General features: G+C 42.9%; 1 protein-coding gene across 1 annotated transcript in view; it reads left to right on the top strand.

Moving 5' to 3' along the window:
- The first annotated feature begins 2,771 nt into the window (after positions 1–2,771).
- The window catches only part of LOC119697538 (desmoplakin), a 51,957-nt gene continuing 39,822 nt past the window's right edge, over positions 2,772–14,906 (top strand). Inside the window, exon 1 of the mRNA XM_038128406.1 lies at positions 2,772–2,874. Coding sequence (XP_037984334.1) covers positions 2,849–2,874 — 26 coding nt within the window. The 5' untranslated portion in view covers positions 2,772–2,848. The remainder of the gene's footprint in view (positions 2,875–14,906) is intronic.

The following is a 14,906-nucleotide window of genomic DNA, read 5'->3' as shown; positions in this document are numbered from 1 at the left end:
TTCTCACGTCTTTTAATTAGCTGTAACTCAAACAAGCTTATTGAGGACTGGGATAATTTCATTTCATATGTTGGGGGGTGGAGGCCTGCCTGTATTTCCCAGTTCTTCAGGACATGTGTGAAAACAACAGATATAACAGAAGGGACCGTGAGTGGAATATGCTGTGAAAAGAAGGTAATTGTCTCAATGAAATTGCAGTTTATAAATATAGCAACTCTATAATCCAAATTGGAGTTTCTGTGCCAAATCCTTCTATGTTAGAAATAAACCTATTTCGTCATAAATCAAATATTTCTCCAGGCAGCATGCTTCTACAAACTGAGCTTATTTGCCAGTCACTAAAATTAGTCTGCAGTTCTTTTGCACCTCAGGAGACCTTGCTTCTACTGTGCAAAAGTGGAAGAACTAAAAATTCTGCCTGCAATGGGGATAGACACTTACATTTCTTAGTCTAAGTCAAGAGATTTAGATATAAGAATACCTAGCTGGTGTCAGGCAACACCTGATCTTCTGCTAAGTTCTCCAAGGTACCATAAGCATGGAGTGCTACTTCACAGGATGCAATTAATTTCCTTTTCTTGTACCAATACTGCTTGTTTCAGTCAGGGTTCCTGGAGGCAAAGGGATCATGCAGCAAGAGAACCACCGTGAAGACTTCTTGGTTTTGGCCATGCCCCATGCTACCCCTCCTCTTTTCAGAAGGTAAGTTTGGCAGGAGCCAGTTTTCCATTGTGCCAGGCTTCCCTCAGGATATGCTGCCTGGCAGGGTTGTGAGGGGAGGGGAAAGGCAGAGCAGCTCTCTGTTGAGGCAGCACCACTTGAATGAAGCATGCCTGAAAAATTCCTAACCACAGACCTGCTGCTAGCTGCAGCAAGATAAAAGGCATATTTTATGAAAGTAACACATTCCAGTGTTGCGCTGTGAGTCAGGAGATGGTAAGAATGCACATGAGTGCTTGCTCTGTTTGTTTGAGTCCATCATTTTGCATCTATAGGATCAAATGTTTATTATTTCTGCTTAATACCAGATCTTGAGACCATCCTACCTGGCTGTCAGCCCCACAATACGGGTGTAATCCCCTTTGTTATTTTACTGTGGTTTTCTCTTTTGTTGAAAGACATTTTTTTGAGTATGCTATTTTCTGAGGTCAAATGCAAGATGCAAGATATGGTAGCTGGGATGATTTAAGGGTAAAGGAGAAAAAAGGTTTGTTTGTTTGACTAAAAATCTTTTGTCAGACCAAGTAATACGGCTCGGAAGATAGACAAGTTTTCCACCTCAGTATCCCTTGGTCATGTCTCTTTTTTTCCCACCTAAGCTTTCCTAGCTGATCCCATACAAGGTGCCAGTTCTCCCATAGCAGGGCAGGACTCAAGTGCTCTTGCACTATTTACTAATCCAGGGATAAGGGGAAGTCAAACTGCCAGCTTCATAGACCTGTGATCCAAAATGATCCTTTGAAGACAATTTTTCCCTCTTGAAGCCCTTAACCACCCAACATACCGTCATCCAAATTAAAAGTGGAATTGCCTATCTTTCCAAAACTTATGCTTTAACTCAGCCTCAAAATGTAGGTTTGATAAAATATTAGATTTACAAGGTGAGATAGCATAGTTTGCCCTGTGCCAGGGACCAATTATATTATCAAACCAGCTCCTTCTGGCTTAAAAATTTCATCTCTGTGAAAGGTAGTCCAGTGTTTTAAGCTATGGCTGCAGGATAGAGCATACTTAGAAAATGGTCTCTGTTACATCTCTTTCAGCCATCTCGTGCTGGCATATCCACCTGTTTATTGTGTTTGCTGTTTTCCTGTAAGGTAGTGCTCTGCTGACCTTCTGACAGCGTCTGAGGGCATTCACAGATGAGAAGAAGGTGTGGAAAAAATACCCTTTACCTGAAGCAAACTGAGATTCCTGCAGTTGCAGGGCTGACAGTCCTCAGCTGGATTAATTTCCCTGTTCTCTTGTGCTAGAGGAACGAACTGCATTTTTGCAGGCTGTGGGAGCCATGGGTCCTAGGTCTCTGTTCACCTGCTGAGTTTCAAGCAGCAATAAAATCCACTTTGAGCCCTGTGCCTACCATGCCTGCATTGCTCCTGAATCTCCACGCTGCCTTACAAGGTTTTGCTGCCGAGGCTCACACTGTACCACAGTTTTACTGAAGTAAATCCTTAATACAGGGCCAAACTGCCCTCTGCTAAAAGAATTATAACATTCATAGAGAACATGTATATTGTATGCAGAAATATGTTGTGCAGCTCTTTTCTGCAAGAAGTGACCAGCCCTCTTCTTGCAAGTATTAAATAGAAAGATAATGTCAATAGGTCTGGAGAGATAAGATCTGCAACTCATACCCAAAAATTTTTTCTTTAATCCCTTAAAAAAATGACAAAATGTATTCTTTCAACAGAAATCATCAGTATTTAAAACTTGCAGGAAAAAACCAAAATTGTATTTTTGTAAGTCTTTGCTTCACATAATGGATTACCCTAAATGCATCTATTGCTGAAGTCAACCTTCCTTCCTGCCCCGCTGCTCCCTCACACCCCCTCTCTCCAGGTTTTCCTGTCTCTCTGCACTGAGTTGGGAGCCTCTTGCTTTCACAAGTGATGCCCTTCCTGACCCCTGTCTCTGTATCTGCTCACACATTCCTCCCTTATCTTGCTCTCAGGCTGCTCCAGATTCCCTCCAGACCATAGCCCATACTAGACCACACGTGTTTACAGAGCCCAGCTTGGTGCCTTCTAACAGAACTGGCTTTCATCCTGACACTGAGTCATATGACCTTCCTCTCTTTTTTCCAAAACCTTCTGTATATGCATGAACCCTTTAAACGGCGGCATCCGAAATGTTTCTCCATCCACCTCCACATTTGTAAGTTTGCATATATGATCAATGTTTATATTAGGTAGCTGTTATGCTATTCTGAGTCTGTTTCTAGCTGTACTTTACCTAGACTTTGGTGACTTCTGGGCAAAGGCTCTGCTGTGCATGTTTACAAATTAAATACACCATTGATGCTCAAAAATTAAGACTATTATTCATCTCTAAAAGGACTTTGAAATTAATTTTATGTTTGAATCAGCTTAAGAACAATCTGTGGGGTGAGAATTTAGTCAATAAAGTCAATGGGAATTCTGCCACAGGGTGTTTTTGAGTACAGTCTTACAATTATTGTTGTCCTGTTGCAGGTTTACGTTATTAGTTTGCTTTGCCTTTATTTTTATATAGATAAATATGGTGTATATTAAGCTCCCTTTCTCTCTTCAATGTCACAGATTCAAATGTGTTCTGACTTTGTAAATTTGTAAAGTTGACTACATTTTGCTTGTTAAAATAATGTGACCTCAACGAAGCAAATTTTTCACCCAAATGGGTCACATGGGGCAACACCTCCTCTTTTAGGGTGATACCCAGCTCCAGGGAGAGAAGACTCTAAAATACACCAAATGTGTGTTACTGTAACACACCTGTGCCTAGATATGTGGTGCTGTTACAAACTTCAGCCCTGTAGAAACCCTATTGTTTATCATTGTGAAAGGCTCCACCCCAAACAGTAATTAGAGCAAAGCTCCTGTCATAAATCCACCGGCATCCCAAGTGAAGCCGGTGTTCTCTGAAAACAAAGGTTATCTCCTCCTTTTGCTGCTGGTCCTTTGAACTTCCTGTGGTCAGGGAATCCTCCTGGTTTCAGCTAGAATAACAATTATGAAACTACCCCTGCTCTCCTGGCTGGGGTTCATTCCTAATTAACTTTAACAGGAGTCGTAATTTTAAGAGTGATTTCTCAAAAGCATTATAACTCAAGACAATTAAGGCTTGAGAGAGAGCGCGCGAGACAGGGAAGGGAGGAAAACAGAGGCACTCCTTGGGGCAGGGCACTTCATGCGTATTAAAGAGATGTGACTCATTCCTGCCTCTAGTCCCAGCAGAAGTAATACCTTCTGAATAAGTTCTGCGTGCTAGATAAAAACTTGTTTGCTTGTGCAAAAATTGTATCGCGCCTGTTAGAACAAGCACCCTCATGGGCTATTCCCATCAAAAACAAGGGCACACAGCAGTGGATTTTTCAGTATGTCGGTGTAAATTTTGCACAGGGTTTTCAGCTGTGGAAACTTGTCAAAGTCTGCACAAAAAAGGGATTAAAGGGAAGGAAATGCAGACCAATGAATGAATGAATGAATGAATGCAGTCGCTCTTCTGGATCAGGATGTTTTTATTCTTGTTATGCATGAAATATGTGGTAGTGTATACAGAATACACCCATCAGTCAATTTGATAGGCAAAACCTGATTTTCTTGAGGACATGTGAAGCTAGAAGGGAGATGATAGCAATGTAGAACATGAAAATCCTGGGAACCCCTAGGTCTGACTTTTTGTGTGTTTATTTAAAAGTAGCTCTGCATGCAGTACTGGATATATAATAGGTATTATCTTAAGCCAGGGCATCCCACAGACCTCTCATAGACATGCTGCCAGGACAACATCTCCAAGCATGAAGGATCCAGCCTTCAGCAAACATACAGGAAATCAGGTTTTGTGACAGAAATATGAAATGTTTGTTCGAAATCTGAAACGGTTTTAAGGAAAACTGCTGCTGCTACTACAGGGTGATCCCTCTCATTACTAGTAGCATGAGGATTCTAGAAGAAACGGGGTGGGTTTTTTGCCACAAAATTGGCTCAGAGCAAGTTTAGCTGAACAGAGCCAGCCAGCGTACCCAAAATCCTAAATGATGTTCCTGGGGATCTATTGCTAAAGACACAGTAGACTATTTCACTGAAGTTTCCCCTGGAACAGCCTTCCAGTAGCCCTGCAGAAAGTTGCTCATCTACTCCAGATGAAGCAACACAGCAAAATTAATGCCTCAGTTTGACGAGAGACTCTGAGCGAGCCTACACAACCCGTGGTCTGCTTGGGAAGCAAGCCCTGACCGCCTCGGGAAGAAAAGTCTGACCTAGGCAGTGGAGCATCTTGTGTCCTTGGAGCTGGGATCTGGGAATTTTGTGCCCTCTGGGAGGGAAAGAATTGATTTTCTCAGTGTAGAAGCCTGGAGGCAAACCAGCATATAAGTGGTACGGACAATCAGGGGCCCAGGAGTGAAAGAGGGAGCAAACCGCAATGATAGTGTGGATGTGTCCTAAGGATGATGTCTAATGGTTTTACAACATATTGTTGTAAGCAATGAACATTAATCTTCAACTGTAAATCAGCTTGTTTGCCATTTATTCATAAGAATTTTGCATTGTTTTCTGCTTGTTACTTTTCTAATGGTAGCATAGCTGTTATGTTGTCTCATCTCATTAGTTTTTTGGCTCATTTGGCATCTCTCAAAGATGCCAAATACAGGGGAGATTTTTGGAAAGTATTTCATCACTATTGATACTGGCAAAATTATGATCAGCTCTAATGTTTTAGCATGCTTGAATGTGAATATCACTGACACTTGGACACATCTATGTCCCTTATTCTTCCATTATAAAAACAATTCTGACAGCTCCACCTTCTCCTAGTTGCTATCATCTAGCAACAAGAAATAAATTTTAAAAAATATGCCCTAGGAAAAGCCTTGTCTTTGTCCACCCAAAAGGCAGAAGTATCAGCGCCTCTACTGAGTTTGTCTGAATTTGTATGAATGCTCCTGAATAATAAAGAAGGTGATTTCTGTATTTTGGAATGAGGACATTCCAGGGTAGATGTGGTGGGATCATGCTGCTAGCAAACCTTTTTGAGGGACAGCGGTAAATGCAAAAGCTTTGTGACATGAATGAGAAGGTGATGATTGGGAATAGTCAACAGGGATTTACCAAGGCTGGATCATCAGATCACACAGGCTTTGCAGGACCTCTAGAGGTCTCTCATCCCACCCCCCCACAAAGTAGGTCCAGGTAGAGCAGGTTGCTCAGGGTCTTGCCCAGCTGGATTTTGAGTATCTCCAGGGTGGAGACTCCCCAGCCTCCCTGGGCACCTGCTCCAGTGTTTACCCTCATGGTAAACTTATTTTCCCTAATACTGACTGGGAATTTCCCCTGCTTGACAAAACCGATTGCGCTGTGTGATAAGGGAAGAAGAGTGGTTGTTATCTGCTCTGAGTTTAACTTAGGCATAATTTCCTAGAGTACCTTTGTATCTAGGCTGGAACATTCTGGTCTGAACAGGTGGATTAGTAGGTGGGTGAAAGACTGCCTTGCTTTTTGAGCTTAAAGGGTTCATATTCTACCTGGAGGCTTTTATAAGCAGAATTTCTTTGGGATCTTTTTGGGCAATTTAATATCTTTGTCAGGGATGTGAAAGTGGAGACAGTGTGCACTCTCATCAAGCCTGCAGCTGTCACCAAACTCACCAAAGGAGAGTGACTGACACGTGCCAGAGGAGAACGGCCAGAGCAGCTGGAGGAAAGGACCAACAGGAACCTCATGACATTTGACAAGGACAACTGTGAGGTCCTGCAACTGGTGTGAAGCAGCTCCTTGCAGCAGCACAGGCCTCTGCTGAGCTCTGCAGGCAAAACTCCACAGCCAAATACGTCCAATACACATGACAGCTCCTTCCTCCTCCTGCTCAGCACCTCTGCATAGGAGCTTCCCTTGGGCACACTGTCTCTCTCATTTCCCGTGTGCCACTTCCTGTATGCCCTTTGCCCAGCTCACAGAAAGATGGAGCAAGCCCCGAGTGCTCCCACCTCTCCCAGAAGAGCCAGGCTGTGCTTCCTCTTGTTCTTGTCTGCATCAACAGGGTGCATTAGCTACAAAAGCACAAGAAAGAGCAGTGCTCTACACAGCAGTCCAGTTCATAATTATGATTTTATTGTTTTCTTGCAGACAAAATTTTTTTCAAGGATGTGGCTAGAGTCTGTCCTGGAGGTGAGGCCATTCCAGTCATGCAACTGGCAGGACTGGATTTGTTCTTAACTTAAATTCATACTACATTTAGCAGAGTGGCATGGCCAAGTGAAATTTCTGCTTATATTGAAGGAAATCATGTATACAGTGTGTTACATACATACATACATACAACTTTGATATTTAGTGGTTTTATAGTATCTGTTCACAGATGTTTTAAACCCTACTTGAGCACACTTAGGTCACTCAAAGCTATGCACAAGGCATAGGAGGCATTTGTACAGTGAGCTGATCTGGATTCCTACAATGCCATTTGGAGGTAATTTTCTAGGAATCCATGCAGAAAAAAATAAAACTGTTGACCCCTCAGTGCCAGCACAGGAGCTCAGAGCTATGCCAAGAAAGTTAACACAAAGTAATAATTTTTTTTCCTTGTTTCCCATCAAAGTCATTTTTTATGTAGATAGTTGACTCTGGCTGGATGCCAGGCACCCACTAAAGCCATTCTATCACTCCCCTCCACAAGTGGACAGGGGACAGAAAACAGAACGAAGGGTTCATGAGTTGAGATAAGGACCAGGAGAGAGATGACTCACCAAATACCATCATGGGCAAAACAGACTCAATTTGGGGATATTAATTTAATTTATTACTAACAAAATCAAAGTAGGATAATGAGAAGTAAAATAAATCTTTAAAACACCTTCTCCTCATCCTTCCCTCCTTCCCATTTCTTCCTCCTCTGCTGTGGTGGCACAGAGAGACAGAGAATGGGGGTTATGGTCAGGCCATCACAGGATGTTCCTGCTGCTTCCCCTGCTCCAGCTGGGGGGTCCCTCCTACAAGAAGCAGTCCTCCATGAACTTCTCCAGTGTGATTCCATCCCATGGTAACAGTTCTCCACAAAGTGTTCCAACATGGGTCACCTTTCCACAGGGTGCAGTCCTTCAGGCATAGCCTGCTCCAACAAGGGACCCCTACAGGATCACAAGTCCCACCAGGAGACCTGCTCCGGTGTGGGCTCCTCCTTCCACAGGTCTACAGGTGGAAAGAGGAGTCTGCTCCAGGGAGCTTCCCACAGGTTCACAGGCATCCACCTGTTCTGGTGTGGGTCTCCTCCATGGGCTGCAGGTGGATCTCTGCATCTCCATGATCCTCCAAGAGCTGTAGGAATACAGCTGCCTCCCTGTGGTCTTCACCCCAGGCTGCAGGGGAATTTCAGCTCCTGGAACATCTTCTCCTGCTCCTTCTCCACTCACCCTGGTGTCTTTAAGGCTGTTCCTCTCACGTATTCTAACTCTGCTCTTCTCTGGCTGCAAATTATTTCTGCAATAACCTTTTTTACCTTCTTAAATAGGTTATCACAGAAGTGTTACTATCACTTCTGATTAACTCAGCCTTGGCCGCTGATGGGTCTGTCCTGGAGCTGTTTGGCACTGGTTCTGGGGAAACGTCTGGCAGCTTCTTATAGAAGCCACCCCTGCAGCCCCTCTGCTACCTCAGGCCATGCAAACTCAACACAGTTACCAGCCTTGCTGTTTCTCATGCTGCTAATCATGCAAAAAATTTAGCATTTTTATGGAAAAAGCTTATGTTTCCTAAAGGGAGCTAAATCACCCTAGCAGAAAAGTGGATCTAAACAGAAAAAGAGGAAATAAAACAATAACTTCATTTCCTACATATCTTACTCAGACCTACTTACACAGAGAAGATATCATAGATACCCACACATCCAAATCAGATGGAGAGCTGGGAAGAAAACACTGATGCAAAGTAGCTTCTTTAGCATCTCATCATATTAGGACTTTAATTCTCTGGTCTCTTTATCAGACTTTTATAATTACATGGAGCAGAGAATGAGAGGGCAGAAAACTAAATGCAATTGATCCTGCTATTTGAACTATAAGGCTGGTGTAGGTGTTTGGGGGAAAAGCAAAGCATTCAGCAGCTCCTGAATGCTAAGCAGCAGAACTACAATGATAAGTGAGGAGGAGGAGGAGAAGGAGGAGAATATTGCAAAAGAAAAACTGAGAAAAACTTAGGCAGCACTGAAATTTGGTCTAGACTGGAGAACACTTTCACATTTACATCGCTACATCTTGAAAGCTGTGGCAATCACAGATGTTTCATGATCCCCAGTGGCTGCCTTGCAGTATTCTGTTCCATCTGATGAGAACTGCTCAAGGTTTAAATGAGTTCTAGCAATGGTTGTGCTTTTATAATGGAAGAAAATACAGCTGGAATAAAAGAGGTCCCATTTCTGATCAACATGACTCAGCTGGAGGGAGGAAAGAGGCTGACTTCAACTTCTCTCTTCTGAATTTGTCATTAGAGAGTTAAGGGGGGGTGTGTGAGAGAGGACTGCCTGTTTTTCCTTTCTTTTCTCACATGTACTGCAAAACTGATAGTAACAAAATTCCCTGTTGAATGATGAGAATAAAAAGGACTCTTAGGAACTTTCTGAAGTCAATTTCAGAAGTTATTTATTTGAAAAGGCTTTTTCGCACCCATCAATTCTTAAAGCTGCCTTTGCCAAGTAGCGCAAGGTCCCTTTGGTGTGGTGAGCTCTTGATGGCTGGATGTACAAGCATGCACAGCTGGAGCACACAACACTGCGATAACATCTGGAATTTGAACAGAAGGTATCTTGGTAAGGAGGTTTCCAATTCTACCAGAAGATAAATTGCCCTCCGTAGCCTCAGGGCTTCGGAGAACAAAATATTCCTTTAAGGATGACACCTCCACTCCTCAGCTGTGAGAAGCAGAGCTTCTGGCACAGTAAAGAACGGAATCTTTATTTTCCCTGGTTGTTATCAAAGTAGTTGTGGTATGACCCACAAATTCAACATGAAATGACAGGTCTGCTTGCAAAAACTAGTGCAAAGTGAGTTAATTTGCATTCCTTTACATATATTAGATCCAATTCTCCATTATCCTCCACAGTCTTGTATATACCAAAAAAGTTCAGCACAGGGGAGATGTGCATGAAAATCTTTTTATAAAGTTCTACCCTTCACTTCTCCATTAAGTTGGTAAAGATGCTTGGAACCTTTATAACTGCTCTGATCTGGTATTCCCTCTTACACAGTATTTTAAATTATGGTGGTAACATTTTAATAGGGCTATCAGTGCCTCAGGACAGTGCCACAACCCAGTTATTTGAGATGTTGGGATGACAAACATCTGTTACGATGTGCAACCTTGCTGATGGAAGATTTGCTCTAATGAGGGGGAAACCTGGGTGTCTACAGGGCAACTGTAGAGGCTCCCATTTGATCCTTCACTTTCATTTCAAAGAATGCACAAGCAGAAGAAAGGGGTGGGTGTCAATAAAATCATGGTGCTCCTTATCCCCTTGGGCTTGAAGACACCTGGGTGTTAATTAGAGCAGCCCCAGTGTGAAGCAAGTGTAAAGATCCCTTGAGAGCTTGAGAGATGTCCTACTTCTCACCTTGTGCTGTGTGGTTGAACAGCTCTGTAGTATCTAACACCAGTTATCAAACTGTCGGAATAATGAGGGGCAGATGCACCTTGCCAAAAGTTCACATTTTATTAAAATAATTCATAAATTAATGCATTTTGCATGCATGAGGTGTGGCTTGATCCAAGATTTTTGTCCAACTACTAAAGAATATTTAGTCAGAAATAGCCTTGTATTGCTCTCAGCACTTTTAAGTATCTTGCAATATGTTAACTTCTCAACCTCTAGCAAACATCACCAGGTGTTGGTGAAAGAAACAGAATGGTGAAGTGAGACTTTAAAGGAACCATAATAATGTAACATTAAATATTTTACCTTGTACAGTCACTGTTTGAATGCTCTACTTGCAGCAACATGAAATCAGGAGCTGTGTAGAAATACTGCGTGCATGCTCTGTGGGTCATGGTAGGACCATGCTGGGAAAACAATGTCCCATGCTGGTCTCCTCCACCTGAAGCTGAAGAGGGAGGCATCCTGAAACTTTTTGTCTGAGTAGTCAGTCAGGTTTGACAAGGCTGACACATCCCTTACCACACCCTCTACTTTTGCATGGTATAGAAGGAATTGTGCAGTCCTAAGCTTCGTTCCTCTTGATGAATTCAAAAGCTTTTTTTTTTTTTTTTTTAACCCTGCCAAAGACTGAGGTGGTAATATTCCAGGGATTGTCTGAAAGGAGCACAGTGGCTGTTCAGGAACCTGGAAACGACAGGCTCTTGGGAGGCAGTCCTGGACTTGACTGGACACAGGCTCACAGTGAGCACCTTGTATCAATCATACCCTGCTCTCCAAAAACTCTCCAAACATTCACTGGGGCATATCTACATTTTAAAGTGCCTTTTGCTGCAGGGCCCTCTAAATCTGCCCATAGTTAGACACCATCTGATTGCATTTAAGATACATCTTCCCCATGACAGGGATACAGCTGAATGAGTTGTCTGAGCCCTCTCAGTTTGTTATTAACGACATTTTGGACCATGCCTGCTGTTGCTCAGAGGTCTTCCTAGTGGCACCAGCCTCTCTTCACGTGCGTAGAACAGCTCAGACTCTGGAGTGTTAACTGTGAGTTTTCTGGGGAGAATTCTGCCTGAGCAAAGGAATGCAAAGTGGAAATGTCCAGGACTGACTTTCACATCATCACAAACATGGACTTTGTGAATGCTACCACTCAGCCCAAGCTGCCTCTTCCCAGGCAGCCCCTGCACAGCAGGGGTGGTGCATATCAAGCACCTTACAAAGACACATCGCCAGATTAGTGGCTTGCACGTGCAAACTTGTCCTTACTGCCCAAAACTGCAAGAGTTAGGAACACAAGAGTCATATACTGGTTTACCTGGATGATTTGATGTGTTTGGAAGGCCAGAGCTGGTTTTTGCAAGCTATCATAATGGAAATCAGTTACCAAGTCAAATTCAGATTTGTACTTTGGATGTCAGATGTCACTGGTTATCAATGTGTTTCAGCTACTTTAAATTTATTTGGTTTCTGTCCAGGCAAGGAGGGCATTAAAGAGAGGATGCCATTAAATAAGCTCAGAAGAAGCCACGTGAAATAGGAGGGGCTGGCAACTACTGCCAACAGCAATGAATTAACAAGCCATTGAGGGAAATTTCAGTGTGCCCCTGGGAATTCAGTTCTTAAGAGGTTTCCCTGGCATAGACAGGGACCAACACAGCATGTTAAGTTCAGTTCAGGTAGTGTCCTGAGTAAAGACCCATTATCCAGCAGCCTAAGTCTAAAATAGGGTTTTTGGGTCCACCGTTTGGTGTTGGAAAGGAGCCTTTTATTAAAACTAAAGAGATATGCCTAGCACTAATATTACATATAAAGGAGACTCCCTCTGTTTACTGAAGCAGTCATCAGCTGCTGACATTTTGCCTCCTTGGAACTGCTAATATCCTCATGTCTCCTAATATCCTCATGGTGTTTGCAAACCAAGCTCTAGCTTGGGTTCAGGTGCTTGTAGGGAATATTGTATCTCCTTTAGACTGACTTGCTTAAAGAAGGGCTCCTAAGATTTACACAATTTTAATAGATCCTTACCTTAGGAGACAGAACTCTGCTAAAGGAAAATGAACTATAAACTCCAAATTACCACATTGTATTCTCTCCTGTGTATTGTTTTCCTTGGGAGGAAAATCATACAATCACGGTTTGGTTTGAGTGGGAAGAGACTCTAAAGCTCAGCTACTTCCAACCTCATTGCCATGGGGAGGGACACCATGAGGGAGGGATACCATGAGACTACAGTTTGGAGTTTACTGGCCATTTGTACTCAAAAACGCTTAGATACCAAAGAAAGTCAAGGAATTTAGGATGTGGCCTTAGGTACGTCAGGACTGGGCCTTTCCAGGAATAGCAGAGCAAGATTTAAGTAGGATCATCCAGCTATTACACTGGTATTTTTATGCATTTAGATGAATTTCAAGCAATATCTATGTGACTTGATCCTGCTTCAAGATTAATGAGTCCAGCTAGGGTAAGCACCCAAGAAACATTGACTACTTCAGCAAATCTAATTATTTATATTTATTTATTTCATTTCTCCACCTATTAAAACATCTAAGATAGGAGAACTGTGCTGTGCTGCTCACAGTATCATCTCAGTCTTATCCTCTCATTCTCATTTCAGTGGGGCTAATCGTGCAAGTAGGACCACCAGAACCCAATCATTATTTATGTATTTAAGGGTTTTTCTGTGTGTCCAGGCAGCAGTGACTCATACAGGCCTCTGGGTGTATCACACACACGCTGTCTCCATCACAGATAATGGTGTGTCTCACTGAGCTGGCACACCAGTCCAAGCTGAAGGGTGGGGCTGATTGGAGGTGGTGCTAAAGCTGAGCAAGAACCTCAAATCAGTGTAATACCTTTGGATCTCTAAATATGCATAAACATAAATGGACAGCTTTCAAAGGGACTCGCTGAGGAAAAAAAAGCTTTATGTTGGTATGTCTGAATACAAATGCCTGACTTGATACACCATGCAAAAATTTGACTTTTATGTATATTGGTGGTACTCATTCAGAGATCTGTATTTATGTTTCAAAAAGTCTGGACTGGAGTATCAAAGCACAAAGTTCAAGTTTCCCTCATTCTGCATTTCCAGCCTATTCTGCATCTGTTTTCTACTTTTTTCCTTCCTTCTTTACAGCATTAAGCCTCTATATTTGTTTTTCTTACTCATCCTTGTTTTGTATTCTGCTCCCTTACAGCTTTGAAATGTAATGTCAAACCATCCAATCGTGCAGATATAATCTGTATTCAAAACAGCATCCCAAATCCACATATATACCCAAATATATATGTATGTCTGTATACATATATATATATTCACTCATATGTAATGATTCACGTTATATATAATACAGCATATACATTACAATATAAAAGTCACTGCATGACTTCACATATAATAAGCCACCTTGCATTCTGCCTCTTCATAGTGCTCTTTCCAGCTGTGGGTGGTGCCACCAGGATGCCCTTCAGGACCAAGCAACACCATGTTTGCTTGGAGGAGCTCTTCTGGCTCCTCTACACCACACTTTGCCCATCATCTCCAGCAGCAGGGCAGGTTCTCAGGCGACCTGCGCCATGGTGCTCCCACAGAGTCCCAGCAGGTTCACTGGCACCCAAGAGAACTGCAGTAGTTTGGTTTTCTCTTGAATAGTTTAGGAAGTCTTGTCCTTTGATATGTTCATCTAGTTCTTACTTACTGTCCCATGACCTATCACTTGGGTTTAAAATAGCAGGAAAATGAAAAGTGCAGAAAAGACAGAAACAGGCTCAAGAATTTATGCATGGTGAGGGCTGCTGGTAATCTCACACAAATTTAAAAAACTTCCAGCAGGCGCGCTGTGGCAGAGCATCAGGTGGCTGATATGGCTGGCTCATGTACTGCACATCAGGATGAAAGCCTCAGGATTATTTCAGAAAAGCCTGGCACGGTTATTCACGAGTGACTGCTGCCTCTTAAAATCTGGCCATCTTTGTTTTCCAACACCATGGACAAGTGCCCAGACCAGCTGAGGCAGTGCCACTGAAACTAGTTAAGAATTGGTGCTCAGTTGACACTTGAGACTAATCCGATGGTCACTGGCTGGCAAAAAAGGCCCCTCTGGGCATCTGACAGTAAACTGCCTTTGCCGACACCCTGTACATGCATGGATGTGTTAAAATGACTTTGTCTCCTAAGATATGGCCTATTTGAAAGTTAAACACAACTTTCACAGCACCAGAAGGCAGGAATCAAGAAAATCTGAGGAGAAAAGACAAGTTTAAATGCCTGTTTCTGCATATTTTCTTTCTCAGGCACAAATGCAGTCAGCGCATTGCACTAGTCCAATATTTCATGCACTGGGGCACAAATTTCAGCCCTGTTTCAGAAATGCACTGGGCTTGGAGTGCCCAAAGCCCTCCTGAATGTGGGACCCTGTGTATTCTGGAATTGATGAAACATGCACGTCGTTTTCCCGACGTGTATCAACACCCTGTGATGCGCAGGGCAGAGGGCAGCTGCCAGCGGAACAGACACATCCTCGACGGAATGGTGCCGATTTACCCAGCGCCGCCTTGTTCAGCTGCCG

Source organism: Motacilla alba, chromosome 2, assembly GCF_015832195.1.
Source record: "Motacilla alba alba isolate MOTALB_02 chromosome 2, Motacilla_alba_V1.0_pri, whole genome shotgun sequence".
NCBI classification, from domain to species: domain Eukaryota; kingdom Metazoa; phylum Chordata; class Aves; order Passeriformes; family Motacillidae; genus Motacilla; species Motacilla alba.
Note: the sequence above shows the minus strand (reverse complement) of the source record. Positions and strands in the feature narration are given on the sequence as shown.